Source organism: Protopterus annectens, chromosome 6.part0, assembly GCF_019279795.1.
Source record: "Protopterus annectens isolate FY-2018-M chromosome 6.part0, PAN1.0, whole genome shotgun sequence".
NCBI classification, from domain to species: Eukaryota; Metazoa; Chordata; order Ceratodontiformes; family Protopteridae; genus Protopterus; species Protopterus annectens.
The window spans coordinates 303,749,771-303,770,133 of NC_056737.1; the positions used below are offsets into that span (position 1 = coordinate 303,749,771).

General features: G+C 36.0%; 1 protein-coding gene across 2 annotated transcripts in view; it reads right to left on the reverse strand.

The window, feature by feature from the left end:
* Positions 1-377: 377 nt before the first annotated feature.
* Positions 378-20,363, reverse strand: part of LOC122804277 (pancreatic secretory granule membrane major glycoprotein GP2-like) — a 38,233-nt gene continuing 18,247 nt past the window's right edge. The window contains exons 6-10 of one of the 2 annotated variants that reach the window (XM_044074054.1): positions 17,355-17,606; positions 14,329-14,476; positions 9,488-9,563; positions 7,656-7,682; positions 378-1,538 (exon numbers count right to left, since the gene is read on the reverse strand). In XM_044074054.1, the coding sequence (XP_043929989.1) occupies positions 1,471-1,538; positions 7,656-7,682; positions 9,488-9,563; positions 14,329-14,476; positions 17,355-17,606 (571 nt within the window). In that variant the 3' untranslated portion in view covers positions 378-1,470. Of the gene's footprint in view, positions 1,539-7,655; positions 7,683-9,487; positions 9,564-11,845; positions 13,525-14,328; positions 14,477-17,354; positions 17,607-20,363 lie in introns of those variants that run through there. The other variant, XM_044074055.1, reaches the window with a different exon arrangement.

A 20,363-nucleotide genomic window follows, 5' to 3' on the forward strand; every position in this document is an offset into this window, starting at 1 on the left:
TCCTTGTCCATAAAGTACTGTGGAAAACTTTGTTTCCCCCTTTGTCCTTGTCTCTTGTAGTTGGTAGCTGGTGAAGGGAAAGTCAGTTTTAAAACATACATACACCATGAACTGAAACATCCATGAAGTTTGCAAAATTGGTTATCATTTGTGGCTGAAAAAAATACAAGTGGGAGTGAAATAAATCAATCTTCCACTTTATTAATAAATATATATATTTTTATATTTAGTAGTATTTTCCATTTTGGTTGCTCAAGATGTTTTAAATATGCCACTGAGTTTTAAAACTGCTATCATGTGCCTATCTAGGGAATATTTCAGCAGGTGTAATGAATGTACTGTTTGTTTGATGAAGTTCTCAGCTGTAAGAATAAAAGTCTTACAGCTGGCACTTCTATTTTATATTCATGGTGTTTTCTTCTGTGAGTATGCAGAAAGAATTAGCTGGAGTGCTTTTTTTGTTTTGGCTATTGTCACAGTGTGGCTAAAATGTCTAGATCTACATCTAAAAGATATGTAAGTGCAGAAACAAGTATTTACAGGCAGATCTAGCTGCTTAAGCTGCACTCTGTGACACTTAAAAAAGAAGTGGACGGCATTAGTTTTTGTTTAGACTCCGAGCACTTAAACTGCAATGCGTGGTAATGAGATTGATTTTCAACACTGTAACAATCATATATGTGTTCATGTAGTTGAACAAATAAGTACTCTTAATAAAACAATATAAATTACATGCATTAATTTATTAACACACTGTCAGAGATACACTAAGATACGCAAGTAAATAAATAAAAATTGAGCAAAATCTCAGGTATTGCTGACCTGGCATAAACATATTCGAAATTATCGTTTCCTGTGGCCAGCCAGGAAAGTTACATACATTTCATAGAACATTATTAAACATAATTCAGAATTAATTCTACAATACTGACCATGATAAAGTGACATAGTTCCTACAAAATATTTGAAATATAAACACAAAAACTCTAGAAATAAATCAGTGTTAATAGGATATAAGTGGTTAGAAAATTTGTTTATCAGACAGCTTGCTTCATACTTAAAGAAGTATGAAGATGTCTGCACATTGTTCTAAAATGTGTAGTATTGCAATTTTTTTTAGAAGGGATGTCTTTTTTTATTGAAAGACTTTTTCCTGCATTAGTCGATCTGCCGGTTTATAATAACTGCAGTAGACTTAATTCATGGCATCATTTTTATTTCTTCCCTTAATCTTTTCCTAGGCATGAAAGATCTCACCTAAGAAAAGGAAAAACACAAACAAACAAGGATCCAAAGGAAAGCAACAAAAGTGGCAGGAACACTTTCACAGATGGTGATGCTAGGACACCTGCCGTTCATTCTAGAGTGCATAATGCCAATATTCTGCATTTTTACTGAGTGCTCTTAAGTTGGCGAAGGGTGAACTGCTCCTTCTGTTTGCTGAGAAATTGGCTTCATCTTCATCTTCGATCACTGCAGCACTCGCAGGATAAGTAATCCAATCAAGGAATATAACTTCCACACTTCTTGAGGAAGGACTACAAATAAAAAATAAAGGAATCTCAGTGAAATAATTTATGAACTGACAACATCAAAATAATTTTCATTAGCATGCTGTGCTGTTAACATCACCGACAAACGCAAAAGTGCTGTTTTCATAGAAAGCAACATGTTTCTTTCTTACTTTGTGTCTTCCTACAACACTATCCTATATGGATTCAGAACACAAACCCACCTGCTAGTGTGGTCAGTTCTAGCTTATCTGTCTATGCTGTTTTACCTCTATCATCAACATTGTAGTGAATGATACCAGTGATTGTGGTATAGATTGGATACAGAAGCATTAATGACAGTGTCCGCAGCCCAGCTCTGAAATACGATCATATTTATCTGAGACCTCCTTGAAGGTGAAATGGGGAACTTATGAATTTTCTGTGTTACCTTGCTGTCAGGATACAGCCTGCAGCTGTTTATTTTTCCAGTATGGAGGAGTGCATACAATTTTAGTTCCAAGAACAGATATTTGGGATTTATGAATGAATACTACAGATTATAATCACAAACTTTATAGCCATAATTAAGTCATTTCTTTTAAATGACTTACATCAATTTCCCATGGCCTAAACAGGAGGCTTGCTAGAAATGATGTCATGCTTACTTTATAATTTTAATAGCATGACATTACTTGAATACTTCCTTATGTAGCTTGTATAACAACTACACTGTTTTCCAAGTGTTATCACATCAAATGATTGCATGCCAGAGATTCAAATCCCTCTGCAACAAATGATAACTTCTCCTATAAAAAGGTAATTTTGCAGTACATGTTTAGCATTTGTTGTATTTAACATTTACCAGATTAGCCTCTTATATGGCAGTGAGCCTATATGTGACATGTAAAGGCATATGTACCCACAAATGGATAGATACATGTACAACAAACAAAACTTGAGTTAAAGTTACTAGGAATGCAATTATGCAGACAATAAAGCACACATACACAAGGTATAGAAACTGACATTAAGTAGTATTAATCTAACAAAAATGTAATTCTGTCAAGTATGGAAGAACATTCCCCTTAGAATTCAAGGGTATTGACAATAATACATCACATACTTCATGATGTACATGTTAAAAAAAACTGAACTTGTATTTTTAGCAATGACCTGTGCTAGAAGTATTATTATTTTTAAATGGAACATTTTGCATGCTTTATGGTTATGCATTTTTAAAAGTGTTTTCTTTTTCATTTCAGAATGCTTGTATGCCTGTGTGTTTTGTTTTGTTTGTTTCAGCCTGCACTTTCTGGTATGTGACGGTACTACACTTGTGGGATAGAGCAGACATATTCTAGAAGCTGGTATACAAACACACACGTTTCTTTGTTATACATAAATCCCAAATGAAATCAGAGATGACTCTACACTAGATGGCCTCATGCACTAGCTGGGGCCTTCCAATCAAAGTGGGACTTCAAATGGGCTACTTCAGTCAGTTTTAGGCAAGAGTAAACACCCTTTCTTATGAGACTCCATACTTATTTTTTCCTTTGTTAAATTAGCAGGAAGTTTTGTGTGTGTGTGTGTGTGTGTGTGTGTGTGTGTGTGTGTGTGTGTGTGTGTGTGTGTGTGTGTGTGTGTGTGTGTGTGTGTGTGTGTGTGTGTGTGTGTGTGTGTGTGTGTGTGTGTGTGTGTGTGTGTGTGCACACACACACACACACACACACACACACACACACACACACACACACACACACATGCAGAAATGTATTTTTATTCAGGCTCTACAGCTTGCAGAGTTTGTTGTAGTTTGTCTACTTTGAGCTATAATATAATATATAATTGATATAAACTATCACAGCAGCATTGATGCAAGGCCCACAGGTACTTATATTTAGCAATCAGTTTAAGGCTCAGCAGTACTTATAGCAAAGAATTCATGTAAAGCTGACATGCATTTGTGGTAAATAGTGTAAGGCCTATCATCATTTGATGTCTGGAAATGGTACAAGGCCACTGGTACGTATAACATGAAGTCGATGTAATGCCCACAGGCAGTTATGGAGAGGAGTTGATATAAGGTCCATGAGTAATTATGATAAGGAGTCAGGGTTAAGGCCTAGAATGTGTTTATGTTTAGGGATGATCTATGGCTGACTTACAAGGCATTCACAAACCCCACACTTATGAATCTCCTGCGTATTCATAGGTCAAAGTGTAGTAGAAATACGAGGTCCAGGGACTTGAATGTTGTCTGTGACTTAAACAGAACATGCTGGAGAGACAGATATATGTCTCAAAGACTGCCCTTCCTAAGGAACAAGCTTCCAATCCATATGAAGCTGAGTTCGTCTATTACCCAGTTTAAGCACGACCTAGACCAGTGAATGGGGAATAGAGAATTTACACTGGGCCTGGCAACCATGATCCTTATGGACAGAGGTAGCTTATAAATGCCTGGCTCTCTGAGTCCTATTTGGATACAGGATATCATTATTCTTTCTAGGCTTAGAAAGCCCCTCCCAGTCATTAGTGTAGTAATAAACTATGATAAAGAGCTGGAATAAAGCCCAAAGGCACGTATGATATGGAGTCAATTTAAGGCACATAAAAGTCCAAAGGCACTTATGATTTGGAGTCAGTTTAACGTACACAAAAGGCACTAAGAGGTTCAGTAAGGTCTGCAGACACTTATGATAAGGAGTCTGGAATATGTGTAAAGCCCACATATACTTATTAGTAAGCAATTGGTGTAAAGTCCACAGACATTTACAGAAAGTAGTTGGTGTGACACCCACAAACACCAAATAATGTCACTGTAGGGCCTATAGGCAATTATGGCAAGGTGTCAATTTAAGACCACAGGTACTTATTTTAAGCAGTTGGTGTAAGGTCCACAGATACTATTATGTTAAGGTGATAGTGTAGCACCCACAAGTATTTATTTTTATTTTATTTATTTAACATTTGTTGTCCGGGAAACTCCAACTTGGAATGAAGCCAATTTTCATCAGAGTCCCGGGGAGAAACACTTCAGACGCATGCCTTTGTAATGTGGGAGAAAACCAGAGCACCTGGAGGAAATACACATGAACACAGGGAGGACATGCAGAATCAGCACAGAAGGCACTCCAGCTGAGAATTGAACCAGAGAACCTCTTGCTGTGAGGTGACAACGCTACTGCTGCACCACTGCACCATCCTTAAATAAGTAATTTTGGAAGTAATTATGGAAAAGAGATGTTGCAAGGCCTACAGATACTTATGGTAAGAAGCAATGATAAAAAGCCAAAAGAAAGCAGGAATTAGTGTAAATCATACAGACATTTATAGTGAAGTGCAAGGCCTGCAGCTAGTAATGGTAAGTAGTTAGTGTAAGGCACAGGCAGTTATGGTGAAGTGTAAGGCTGACAGCTAGTAATGGTAAGTAGTTAGTGTAAGTCATACAGACATTTATAGTGAAGTGTAAGGCCTGCAGCTAGTAATCGTAAGTAGTTAGTGTAAGGCACAGGCAGTTATGGTGAGATGTCAGTGCAGTACCTACAGGTGCTTACAATATGGAGTCTGAAGGATATGTATGCCTAGTACACATATACAGTAAGGCTTACAAGTACTTACAGTAAAGAGCCAGTGTAATACACGTGCATTTGGTTAGGAGCTGTTTTAAAGTGTAAAACCATCATGATATTATACAGTGAGTTTATGGCCAACAGGCAGTTAAAGTGTGGATTCAGTGTAAGGAGCACATGTTGCTATGGCAATAAATTATTATATAGCATACAGGCATTGCTGGTAACAACTGTGCCATCTTTGCTGAAAGCCTGATGCACAATGAGACACACTACCCTATCTGTATGATAATACCATTAGCAAGCTGAGATGCTGAATCACAAATGGAAACTGCTTATTTTAATATACCCCAGGAATTTGTTTCAACGTTAAGAATACTATACAATAATGCATATACAGATTTATTTATAAATCACGAATGCTCGAATAGGATACAAATCAAAAATGGTACCCGTCAGGGCTGCCCATTATCTCCCATCTTATTTAATCTGTACTTGGAGCCCTTATTTTTACACCTTAAGCAAAATGCATTCTATAATTCTCCAGTTCTGTATGGGATAAAGGTTGGGCTGGCTGCCTTCGCAGATGATTTAAACATATATTGTACCACACCTGTTTCCGATACTGAAAAAATATTTGCTGCAATAAGAATCTTTGAGAGAATTTCCAACTACAAGCTAAACTTTAAAAAATCTAAAATATTTCCGTTAAAGACACCCACACCTTTTTCAATGCTGCCATTGATAGGACAAGTAACGACGGAAGAAAGGATAAAATATCTGGGGATTGCATTCTCCACTGAAAATAGGGATTTTTTTATAAACAATGTAAAATCAACTGCAGATCAAATAACATTGGATCTAGAGAGATGGAATAAGTTGAAGTTACCACTGATGGCAAGAGCAGCAATTATAAGAATGAATGTTCTTCCCAGAATGTTATATATTTTTAGAGCTGCACAACTCAGAATTACGAAAACATTTTTTAAACGGTTTCATATAGGATTGGGGAGATTTCTGTGGGAACCCAGGAAGACGAGAATATCATATGAAAAATTGATGGTTCCAAAAAATAAGGGGGGGCTGGAGTTACTGGATTTTGAAATTTACTATTTAGTGATTCAGGCCAATAGGATCTTAAAGACGTCATACTTTGATAGTAGTAGTAGAAAATGGACACCCAAATGGGTGCTCCTAACGTATAAGTATATAAGTGAAGTGGGTGTCAATGTTAAAGCTTTACCCTTTCTAAATGATCGAACAATGAGTAAATATAAGTTGATGGAACACATAAAGAGCTATGTAACGGCAATTCAAACTCTTTTTGCTTCCTTAAACTTATTAAAATATATGATGGTATTCCAACCGTTTCATGGGAACCCTAACTTAACAATTGGTAGTCAACTGATAGATTTAAAGAAATTCCCCTTAATTAAGGAGTTAACTGTACTTGATTTATATCCTTTTCTAGGGGTAGTAGTACATGATATTCTAAAAGAAATGGAACTTCCTATTTCCTATTTAATCATAGTAAGTTGAAGGACTTAGCAATAAACTATTTTAATAACTTTGAAATGAAAGAGGAGGACTTAATCACTTCTCGTAATCTGTGGGAAGCCCTGTTGCAGGATAGAAAATATATAACCGCAGCATATAAATTGATAAAAGAGAGGAAGTACAACAAACACGTTCTTTTATCGAGTTACTGGAGGGAGAAATTAATATTGTCAGATGACAATAAGATATTGGAGGCATTCAGTACAACATTAAAGTCTGTATCCCTGCAAAAATTGATTTTTACGCAGTTGATGATTTTCAACAACGCATATTATACTCGTCTCACTCTTCACAAATTTGATCCGAAGAATTCACCTAAATGCCCACATTGCTTAGATCAAACAGCGGATTTGCTTCACATGTTCTGGAGTTGCAAGTGTATTTATAAATTGTGGAATTCACTCAAGTTACAGTTACAAAAAAATGGGCTACCAAAACTCAACACTCTCTTGGGAGTTTATGATTCTTCATATTCCCCGGAGAATCTAGGAAAATCAAAAAGGATCATAATTATGAATATTTGTTTATTAATGAAATTATATATAGCCAAAAATTGGTTGAACCCAGACCAGACATCGTGGGGAAATTTCAGATTGATGGCTATACAACATATCTTAAGCATAAACTCTTAATAAGCGACCATAAGAAAAATATCAACAATATAAAAATATGGGAGCAAATTTTCAATATTCTGTTGGCGTAGAGGTGCCTATCCACTTTTTCTTGGGACTTAGAGTACAATGTAAAATCAATCTTAGATTAGATATAAGAGGTAGAGACAATACAGTTCGTTGGCTTGATTTGTTATTGTGGGTTTTCTTTTTTTTTTTTCTTTCTCTCTTTTTTTTGATTATTAGTACTGTACTTATGACCAATATATGAGATTGACATATAATGTGAAGTTAACCTATGGAAGCATTTTGTAAATATTGTACATAGTGTGTGAATTTGTAATATGGTTGTGAAAAACAATAAAAAATGTTTATTGAAAAAAAAAAAAACAAATGGAAACTGCTGCTTCAATACTCACCAGTAGTGGCACTTGATCCGGGACTACCTGTAAAGGACACAAAATTTATTAGTTAGTATCTTGTTTCAGTTTTTAACTTCTGCTTGTCAAAAGAACAGGCAAGCAGAAATATGTTAATCTCAGTTTTACACTTCTCTTTGAAGTAGACCTGCAGTATAGTGCTTTACTTTGTGTTCATTGGTATATTTTCTATGAAAGTAAGGCTGATGTTATGGGAAAATTTAAAGCAATTTACATTTCTGATGAAAAAAAATATTTTAACAGGCAACAACAGCTATCCTCTAGCAGGGTGCATATAGCTACAGTGCACATTAAGCCTGGTTTTATATATATATATATATATATATATATATATATATATATATATATATATATATATATATATATATATATGGATATAGATATATATAAGATACATATCATGAATTGTAGATTGAATTGTAGCTTGTACTTGAAATGTGTTACATTAACATATTTTGGGAGTGACAGATTTCAATAATCTCCTTCAACCTCACAGTTCTCTCTTTGACTGCTCACAAACTTCTGTATTCAGTCTTGTTGATCATATGACCACATTAAAATAGATTTCCATTTTGAAAAAAACAAATAAAGTTTATTTTTATTGCGTACCTACCAGTCCTGTACTTTTTCCCCTTCCTAAATCCCACAGCTCCTTGCACATGTGTAACATGGTTTCATAGCTGTGGTGCCAAGAAGTGGTGTTTCCAGCAGGCAAATACACTTACATCACCCCATACCTGTCCTGTGCACTGAATGCAGGTGAGAACAACATCTGACCGTACAATACAGTTAATGCCATCCTTTGTCTAAAACGTTTAACTTATTTATGCCATATGAAAATGCCAACATCAAAAATTCCAAATCCTGTTATTTATCTCACAGAATGATAACTTAATAAATATTTATAAGCTGACATTTTAAGTTAGTGAGACTCTTGAGATTTATGTTGATACACGGGCCATTCACTGCAATCACTCATTCATTCGCTTCTGCTTTTTAAGTTGTTGCTGTAACATATTGTGATCCATTAACTAGTCATATTTTGGAATGCTCTTATTTGAAAACAAAATAGTATTTTGTAAGACTTGTGTCCAGGTGCACCCAAGAGTAGCAAAACTATTGATAGCAAGTCACACTGCAAATATGTAATGATAAAGTCCATCCTTCATTCTGCTGGCTTTGGGGGCATTATTACTCAACCTTCATCCCTAGTGGGAAGAAAAGGCCATGGAGTGGATAAAGATTGTATGCGGTCTTAATATCTCAGGTGAGTGGAGGTGGGGACAAAATAAAACACAATTGTGAATGAATAGTATCAGGTGCTGTTTCTAGCTAGGAGAAAAGAATTACAGAACAATAAGAGAATGGCCCTAGTGTCAGATGGACCTATACTATAAACATCCTTTCAGTCTTTCAAACTCCAAACATTAGTATGTTCCCTTCCATTTGATATAACGGATAGGAAGTGATACAACAGCTGACTATAGTGCTGCTGTTTGTAGCACAAATTTATGCCAAGTCGTGGATGGCTGACATTATATAATTGCCAAACATTATAAACAGGACAGCACTGTAAAAGAATTCTACAGCAATATGTAAAAAAAAAAACAATTTGAATTTTTTTTGCCTTGATCTGGTAACTTCAGAGATGCCAGTTACAAACAAATTGAATTTGCAAAAACTTGCTTAAATTTCAGAGTTATAACAGATCTATAACATACAAAACAATAATGTGTGGATTTCTATTTTTTTCTACAATGCATTATTAAATTACTGTGGGGAATTTACACCGAGTCAATGAGTGGTAGTACCTGGCTGAATACGTAAAGGCCCAAAATTCAGAAGGGTTACTTTTTCCTGGCTTTGGCCTACTCTTGTTGTACAACTCTGTGGAAGGAAAACAAAATGTATTAAATATTAATTTTTCATCTGACTCATTCAATTAGGGTTATTCAGAGATTGAAAAACAATAATTTGATTAAGGTGATTAATTATATTCCATTAATTATATTCCATTAGCTGATTCGGTTTTCTCTGAATATATTGTATGAAAGATATACATTTTTTGCTATCATCTAACTTTCATTTAAGGCTGTTTTTGTTAAGACCATTTCAATTTGTAGACGACTGTATTTACTTAAGTAACAGTGACACAACAACACAAAGAACTATACAGCACACTTAACGCAACAAATGATTAGGTGTTATTGTGCTTGACCTGTGTATAACAACGACTATTTTAGTGCAGCTCTGATGCAGAAAAAGTTGTATGTACTTTTCTATCACAACCACATTGTAACACTTTCATGAGCTTGTTTGTCATTTCACATAAGACACATATTCAGTATTAACAGTTGCACAACAACAAAAGTGACTGTGGAAGTACGCAAGTACCTCCCAGCAATCATATCCAATAAAATACAAGGAGGTCCTGGGGGTTCACAACAACAGTACATATTAGAAGCATGTATATCTATTACATACCCTACAGTGACAACATATATCTTTTTGGTAAACTCAACAAAAAAAAAAGAGAGAGAGAGAGAGAGAAAATGCATCACATCTTTAATTAATTTCCAGAAAATGCATCACATCTTTAGTTAATTTCCAGAAAATGCATCACATCTTTAATTAATTTCCAGAAAATGCATCACATCTTTAATTAATTTCCAGAAAATGCATCACATCTTTAGTTAATTTCCAGAAAATGCATCACATCTTTAATTAATTTCCAGAAAATGCATCACATCTTTAATTAATTTCCAGAAAATGCATCACATCTTTAGTTAATTTCCAGAAAATGCATCACATCTTTAATTAATTTCCAGAAAATGCTCCACATCTTTAATTAATTTCCAGAAAATGCATCACATCTTTAATTAATTTCCAGAATGTGATGCATTTTGCCAATGTCTAACATTACTGCAAACATTATTTTTGACAAACTTATAATTTTTTTTTGTTGTTGTTTAGATTTTTTTAACATGATTGCATTTGTTCTCTCAGCTGAAGGTTCTTAAAGCAGACCATGCAGTTGGGAATTAAGTTTATTTTTGGACTGGATCTACAGACCCATTATTATGATTAGTTTACACAACTCTCAGCTGTCCAGATTTATGAAGAATGTCTAGATTTTTGTCTCATATTTTTGGTCTGTTCCTCATAAAATATATGATTTTCTGACAAATCACTGAGGATTGAAGTCACTAAATAATGACATACATATGAGTTTCAGACTTCATATCCTTCAGAAAATGCTAATGCAAATCATGTTATTCTACCAACTTTCTAAGTTTATAAGAACAATATTTAAAATCCGTCCCTATTTTTGGGGTTTTATCTCACCATTATTTTAGGTTTTGTCCAAACGTCTTGCACTAAGAGGTTGAGAGGTATGCTAGTCAAATATGCAAAGCCACTGAATTAATAATCAGGGAAATGATCAACAAAGACATTTGCAACTTACAAAGACATTAGACTTCTTTGAGGAGGTAATAAAGACAATGGATGAAGGGAAAATGGTAAATACCACCTACTTAGACCTGGCTAAAGTATTCATCACAATATCTCACTCAGGTACTTTTGGACAAACTCACCTAAATCACTGCACAACTCACTGGATTGCTAGCTAGCTCACAGCTAAAACCCAGTAAGTCAGCATTGGTGAGACTACCTCCACCAAGAGGTAGGTCACCAGTACAGTATCCCAGGGCTCTGTGTTGGGCCCCCTCTTGTTTGCATCAACTTCTCAGTGGCCAAGGCTAATGTCAACAGCCTTTGGCTCACAAAGTTTGTAGACGACTGCAAATTTGAATCTATCATATATTTCCTCCTTGACACTGATATTCTGCAAGAGGGTCTAACACAGGTAAATGACTGGTGCCAAAACCACTGATTAAAACTCAGTGCAAAGAAGTGCATTATAGTGCTTTTTGGGAAAACGTCTACCCTGGCAAATTACTCCATAGCTAAGACATCCTTAACAGCTGACCTGGTAGTTAGAGATCTAGGAACACATGTAGATAGTAATCTGGCCTTTGAACAACTTGCAGCCAGAGTAGTAAGAAAATCATTCTATGGTACCCAACTTATAAATAAGGGTATGGCATCTGGTCCATGGAAGTTATAGTACCACTCTACTCATCTCTTATCGGACCAATCATTGATTACAATGTCCCCTTCAGCATGAAAATGACTAGGCATATGCAACAGTTAGGTCACCCACAGAGGTTCCTCACCAAGAGAATCCAGGGTATTAACACACTGCCCTATACAGATTGCCTTAGAGCCCTGTTTCTATGCTTGATCTCCTACCACTGTTGGGAGGTGATCTGTACTTGGCACATAAAGCACCTTTAGATCCAGCCCAGATGGAGCTTTTGCACATCCACAAAACAAGCAGCACCAGAAACACTAGATCCAGGGATTTGAACTTTGCTTCTGACATACATACAACATTCTGGCAAGACAGATATGTGACGCAAAGCATCACTGTGCTCTGGAATAGGCTCCCCATCCATGTGAAGTAGAGTCCATCCCCAACCCTATTCAAATGTAAGCTTGACCTTTGGATGGGTAATCATAAATTCATCCCCAAGTTGGCCCCCATGTCTCTTATAGACAAAGGCTGACAGTAAACATTCCCTAATTAACATACTCCCTTATATAACTGTTTAGCGACCTAACTAACATACCCACTTCTAAGAAACATACCCCCTAATTAGGGTCCAAATATTACAAGGTGATTTAGTTGGGTTAAGTTACATGGCTAGGCTTAGAAAGGCCCTGGTGGTCATTAGCCTAGTATATACCTATGAACCTCTGAATTTATTAAAAATGGTAATGATGGACAGAACTGTAGGACTCGATCACAGTCAGTCATTTGACAATGTTTCCACCGATTTCATACATTTCTATACACCTTCTACCAGCAACAAGATGTAATTGTTTCAGACTGTAAAGACATCCAGTTATTTAAAACTCATGAGTGCAGCTGCATTTGTAATATTACAGCAACAAATATATTAAATACTGAAATTTCTGACTGACTGATGGTGTAACCAAACAAAATCAGAAAGACAGAGCAACACAAGAATAATCATGTAAATACTGGTTTTGTGTGTACCTGATGTGTATATTATGCTGCACAACCCCAGTGGTGAAATATGTAATATCTGATGGGCATTACACATTATGTTATGTCTCTAATTCCTAAAGCTAATAGGTAATAGCTCTACTAGAACTCCAGATACCATGTTACAGTCCCACACTATGGTATTATATGTACAATGTTTAGTCTGATCCCTCTAAAAGTGGTTCAAAGTATTTGTAAGCCTTCATAAAATAAAGTACCTAGAAATATATTCCACATTATCTAGCAGTTAGGCATCTGTCTTACATAAATATGATTCAGAAAATGTTTTTATGACTTCACAGCATCAGACAAAAAATCCCAAGCATAAAAGATAAATCTAAAGAGAACTGCATTTGAACTGTAAAGAAACCCTTTTTTTTTCTGAGTAGCCTTTTTTTTTTGCATAACAATGGTCATTTCACTGATACAAATGCCATGCCTTTCATTCCATATATTTGGTTTCTACCCTTTTGCTTTATTGTACAAGTATAAAAAATACATTGACAGTAATAATGTGTAATTGGATACAGTTTCCAACAGGGTGAGCTCTGAGAATTAGAGTGATTGTGAGATATCAGAGTTCATGGATGCTAAATTAGGTGGCAGGGATAAATTCAGTAGTAGGTGCAAGGTAAGTGACTTAGCAGTGTTCATAAGTATATTTGTAAGTTATTCAATTCGCTGGTTAAAGGTGTGCAGTACAGTAGCAGAAACCTGCATAGAAACAAGCACAGTTCATTTAAGGGACACAGACAGAATTATTATTGGCAGAAATAACTGCTGAGTACTAAAGTGCACAACACAGAAAAACACTTTCCAGTAGAATTTAAAGTACATATGTCTTTCTTAATGGTTTTAATGGTATACAACATGCACAATATTATTACACTCCATCTTAGCTAGGTGAGCTGTTGTCCACTACCATAATAAAGGAAAATTGTGCTAACCACAATGCCTTACAGACACATCAAGAGATGGATATTTAGCAATTTTCCATCCTTATACATTATGGATATTAACAGAAATGGTATCCGACTTTCAACCATTTATAGTTATGCAACTCTTTAATTCATACACTAGTACCAGTGTAAGCAAGAAAACAGTTAGGGGAAATGCTTTTTCAGACGTACATCCTATTTTATACTGATAGCTGCCTAACATTCTGCACATTTTGTGGCTTTAAACATATACACACACACACATACACAAACACACACACACACACACACACACACACACACACACACACACACACACACACACACACACACACACAGATATAGCTGTAGCTATAGATATAGATATAGATATAGATATAGATATAGCTATAGATGTATATGATGTTTATTGTTTCAAAGCCATTTCTCATTAACAGATTTTATACTGTCCTTTTGCATGGCATTGTCCTCAGTGGAGGTCAGTAACATATTTCTGGTACTGTTAGCTGCATACCACCTAACAACATAGCTCAGACTGCAAGTGTGTTTATTGTCTTACAAAGCTGAAATACTCACTCACCTGAGCACAGCTGCCAATGCTACAGAGTTTAAAACTGCAGTGCACAAACAGCTGATCACTTGATGCAAACTTAACGACTCTGGCCTTTATCTGAGTTTGTGAAGAAACTCCATTTTCTATTATGGAAACTCCATTACCAACCGGACAACTGGGAAAATGAGAAAAATATGAAATGATAAAAATGTAGGACAATCTCACTGAAAATTAATGGAAGTCAGTATTTTATACATTTCTTGTGGACAGAGGACAGGGAAGAAACAAAGAAAAAGAAAGGGTAATGCTTTACATCACACACTCTCATTTCATCTCTGCTCATCTTGCTTTTCCACTTCTAATGAACTGATTGCTTCTGTTTAATGCATCTTGCCTGATATATACATGCATTTCTAAATTATTTCACATCATAAAATGATTATTCTGTCCTTCATTGTAATCTGACTTTTCATATTGTAATTCACAACTTTGCCTGTAACACCTACATTTCTGTATTGTAGTTTGCTCTGCTGTTCTCCTGAATTTGTGATACCCTATCCTATTCCCAAAGTGTGCTTTGAGTTTGCATTAACTACCTCTCCATTAGCTTTAGACTAAATGTATTATAATGAATGCACTTGTGCATAATACTTATATAATAATTGCACATTAGACAGCAATAGTGTAAGCAACTTAAATAAGTAATTTTTTTATCTAACTTTTATTTCATATCTACCAGAATGCTCTGTCAGATACATTCCCTGTGTGTAAAAGGAAATGAATGCACATGCTCATAGTTCTATCCTTGTGTTGTGAAATGTGCTTAGAAACCAAACAATCTGACCTGCTGACAGGGGTGTGTAAAATATGTTCAAATTGCATCTAAAATAAGTAGTATTAACAAAATAAACACACACCCAACAAACCAGCCAAAGTTAATAAACAAATATGCAAACTCATGCCATTGCATAACTGCAATAAAATGTTCTGGTTTGTATTTTAAACAGATATATGGCACACTTTGGCTAGTAAGGCTGATAACTACATGGGTATGTTAGAAGAGTTGTTCAGTACACTCACATGTTATTACTTATTACAGGCAGAAACAGCAGTAAGGTATGTATGTATGTGCATATGATAAACTTTAATGTACATTAAGTGAAACCCCGCTGTGATCAACAGATGATATAAATTATTTTTCCCTTCCCATTGACTATGTTGAGTTATTTTTGGCTACAGTTCACTTCAGATACAGTTTGTTGTTATTCAGTACCTGTAGTATGACCAGCCTACATGGTCTATGTTTGCATGTATGCTGTCATTCAGTTTTGAGACACTAATTTCACCTCTAAACTAGGTGATGGCAGGCATGCAAACAGATACAGACTACATCATCACAGAGAGGTTCATAGGTAGGTACTAGGCTATTGGCCCTGGGGGCCTATACAAGCCCAGCCAAAAAGGTACCCTGGCTTTTGTCATCCAAGAAAATTATTTTCCTGTGCCATTGTCGAGCAGAGCCACAGAGGTGATCCCCGCAGTGAATTTCCTATTTCCCATCCAATCATCAAGATTTCTCTTGAAGAGTACTAATGAGGAGCTTTATTTGATATAGATAGGTAGTCTGTTCCAGAGTATGGGAAGTCTTTGGGACAGGAATCTATCCCTCCGGCATGTTCTGTTTATTGTGGTGACAAGGTTTAGGTCCCTAGCCCATGTAGCTCGAAGGGATTGGGATTTCTTTAAGTGGAGCATGTCCAACAGCTCTGGGTTTGACATAGCTTTGTATGTTAGGTAGAGATCACCTCTGAGTAGGCGATATGCGACGGAGTAAAGCTGGAGTTTTTTGAGACGGTCTGTGTAGGGCATCTGTTTGAGGCTGGTGATCCTCTTTGTAAGGTATTTCTGCAGCCTTTCCAGTTGTTGTAGATGTCTTGTGAGGTACATACCAAAAGGGGCATTGTACTCTATAATGGGTCTAATGAGTGATGAGTAGAGGGGAACAATGACCTCTTTTTTTCTGGATGAGAAACCTTTTGTGATGAGGTGTGTCACATAGAAGGATTTCCTGACTACTGTGGCAATGTGATTATCAAAGCAGAGACTACTATCCACCTGTGTCCCAAGGTCTCTTATCACACTTTCAGTGTTAAGTATACTACCGCCTATGTTGTAGCTCATGGGTACAGAGTTTTTACCAAAGGGGATGACAATGCACTTTTTGGCATTGAGCTTGAGGCTATGGCTTTGACATCAGGCATCTGTCTCAGTGAGACCCTTTGGTAGGATGTCCACATCATTAGGAGTTTCGATTATGGCTCCTAGTTTGCAGTCATCTGCGAACTTCGTTAGCCAAAGACCTTCTGTGTTAGCCTGTACTTCAGCGAAGTAGATACCAAACAGGAGGGGGCCCAGGACTGAACCCTGTGGTACTCCACTTGTCACTGGTCTGAAGTCAGATTTGGGGTCTGCTACTTTCACAGTGTGGGCTCTGTCAGTTAAATGCTGTATCATCCTGGTTTCAAATCAATTTGCCCCACATTGAATTGTGTCACCATTGACATATTTTGATATTAATCTTCTGTCTTGTTCTAGAAGAGTTGAAGCACAGGTGGAGATGATACCTTAAGAAGGTGCCAAGTACTTAAGTAATATAATTAATGTGTAATGCTGCAGCAGTAAAAATGTGCAGATTAGTGTTTCTTTCATATAAATAGCCATTTATATACATTACTGATGGAGTGAAAGAATGGGTCCTGAAAGTGAGTTCTGACTGAAGTTATAATGCTGATAATAAAAGGTATGTTTACTGTTTCAATATCCTACCTCTGCATGAAAGCAATCATTTTTGTTAGATGTATTGGCTTTAGGATGTTCTAAGAGTTCAATCCACACAGATAGACTTAGCAGACTTCACAATTTCTAGCTGTTACCACATGAAGTTGATGTTGTTAAAATGAAATATTTGCTTATTACAAATGCTTGAGGAAAGATTTTCTAAATGAGATACACCTTTTAAATGTCACATTATTAACAGAAGCTGGTAACCATACCTTCCCACGATAAGGTCGTAACGATTGGTGTCATTGAAGTCACTGGTTGGTGTAAAGTAACAGGTTTCCACTTCCAGTGCAAATTTTGCTGTGTCCACACCTTCTACCATGCCTCCAATATACATAATGTCTTCAACTTTTATTTGGATTGGCAGATCTGCAGTTGTGTACACACCTGTATAGTTGGAGTATTTGTACAGTGCCATTGTTATGGGATATTTGCCGCTGCCTGATATGGTTATGTAGTTAGTGCTGGAAGTTTAAATAAGGAAACATTATCTAATGAGTCGTCTGACTAACATACAGAGAACACAGTAATGCAGTTCCCTAATTATGTAGCTATAATTAAAGATAACAAAAGTATCATTGTGTTAGGGAAGGAGATAAGCAGTCAGACACACACACACACACACACATATATATATATATATATATATATATATATATATATATATAGACAAAAAAGTGTGTGTGTGTGTGTGTGTGTGTGTGTGTGTGTGTGTGTGTGTGTGTGTGTGTGTGTGTGTCGATATTCATCTTTTAAACCAGACATTGCATTAAAACATAATGAAAGTCATACAGGGTTTTGTGCCTTAGCTCAAGACGTTCTGTACAAAGAGAAATACAGCCTGCCTTTCTTCCTAATCAGGAATTGATATGCTAGGCTTTCACAGAAATTTCAAAGGGAAAATTTTCATGTGATCCCTAAAACCCTGTCCTCTACCCATCCAAGGTTACAATGAGCATAAATACTTACTGGACCTAGCACAGTATGTTGCTGAGAAAGGAAAGTGTAATCTAATGTGCGTATGTGTACACATTTGCTCATAATAAAGGCAATAGTAATATTCTTCTTGTGATTTCAGCTCACACGGGATACACGTGGGAACAACATTAATACAATTGTAGCGAACATAGACTACTTCTTAATACAGCAGAGGATTTCTGTAGTACCAATAGTTATACACACTTGCCAAGGCGTCACGCATATAACACAACAAGGAAAAGTAACTTCCATACATGTGCCCAGTAAAATTTCTGTCCTATTTTAATTGTTTTATGTTTTTTAATAATGATTTACTTATTTTAGAAAATAAACACATTATAGTATATCTTAACACACTGCTGCCTTGTTTACTGCTTAGGATATGTAGTTTAATGTTGGTGTTAACCAAACAACAAGCAGTTATCAACAGAATACATCTGCAGTATGCTGTTGGCCCATGCTCTGCTGGTACAGGCCAACAAGGGTGTTCTACTTCTCTGAAATCCGAGTAAAAAACAGCATAACATTTTCCTAACTTAAACTCCTTTTCAGCCAAATATAATATCATACACCCTATCTTCCTCAGAAAAACTGCAGTCTTTATTGCCAAACCTCACAACTTCATTTATAGCTAAGGCCTATTAGGTCACCAAGTTTTTCACAATGCTTTTGGCACCAGAACCACCACTGACACCTGAATGATTCTCTTATTTCAGCAGGAGTTTTTGTTGATATGATTCATGCTTCTGAGACTGTCAGCCATGACATTTTGCTGCAAAAACACAAAAGACATAACTTTGGAGATAACCCTATCACATTTTAAAAATTATCGTCCAGATACAGCCTCCCAAGTTTATGTAAACAACCAATACTCCAAAAAAGATACTATCAATATTAGGGTACTTCAAAGGCTCAGTGCTAGACCCTCTATTTTTCTCCATATTCATCAATGATATAATGGATGACCCTCTAACACTCGATCTTGCAATATCTGCAGATGTTCTTTAATGCTACTAGAAGCCAATAAATTACACATGCACCTACAGATACAACTACAACTAACTTTCTGAAAATTATGCCGGTGGGCAGCCATTAGCAAACCTACTCAAGCCTGCAAAAATAAATGTTATGCTGTTTGCCTCATATCTTGCCTAACATTTTGCTTTAGGATAATATGGTGACTATATTTCTAATGTCTCATGATGCAAATATCAAGGCATTACACTTGAGCCATCTTTTACTATCACAAACTGTACATATAAATCAGCTCAAGTTGTGATACAAAATCTCTCATCCACTATCTCCAGAAGCCAGGACAGGCATAATTATAAATGTGCTCCTTCCTACAATTGAATTTGGTTTGACTTTATTATGTTTTTACAAAATATTAAGACTTGCCTTACTAGGAAGTATTCACACACACTTGCAATATCTTTACAGAATTCCACTAACTATTGGTTACCTGCATTGCTTTTCTTCTGTCCAATTGTTTACTTTTCAAAGTTCTGAAACTAGGATACTGCCGACCATTAAGGTCTATACTGCCTTTCAGGGAACAAACTGACTCCCTAAGAAATAGTCAGAATTATGATACAACACTTATCAGGCCCTCCTTCAGAACTAAAACCAGGGAAATAGCTTTTCACAGCTTGGAGCTGCTAAATGGAGCCATCTAGTGAAAGAACTTAAAGACTTGTCTACTTTGAAACAATTCAAAGCATCACTAAAAAAATCTTAGAAATTAAGCCATGTTCAAGTGCTTTACGGACAATGGTTAATTTGCTACCATTAAATTGTGGTAACACTACCTGTACATCAAAATCAATATGCAGGTACTGTATATAATTTTATTTTTATACTAACCGTACACTGCTGATTACATAATGCTTTGTCTGAAAAGCTCTTTAATGTTGTATGCAATTGTATAGTTTTTATACTGGTATTTGTCTGAGTTTTGTTTTATGGTCTTCCCTTTAAGCCTGAGTCATGGCTGAAAAGAGTCAATATACCAGCCAAGCTACCCAATCAATAAATAGTAAATTAACCAAGCAGTCAATAATTAAATAAATACATATATAAGTGAAACTGGCTTGTCCTTAGGTCCTTCTATAACCTCTGTTTGTCTACTGTTGTTGGCTCATATGGGTAAAAAGTCAAGGCGTAAGAATTGAGTGAGGTGTCACCATTTTATCTAGCATAGTTAAAACTATTACTAGAGTGTAATAAAAAGTAAATATACAATC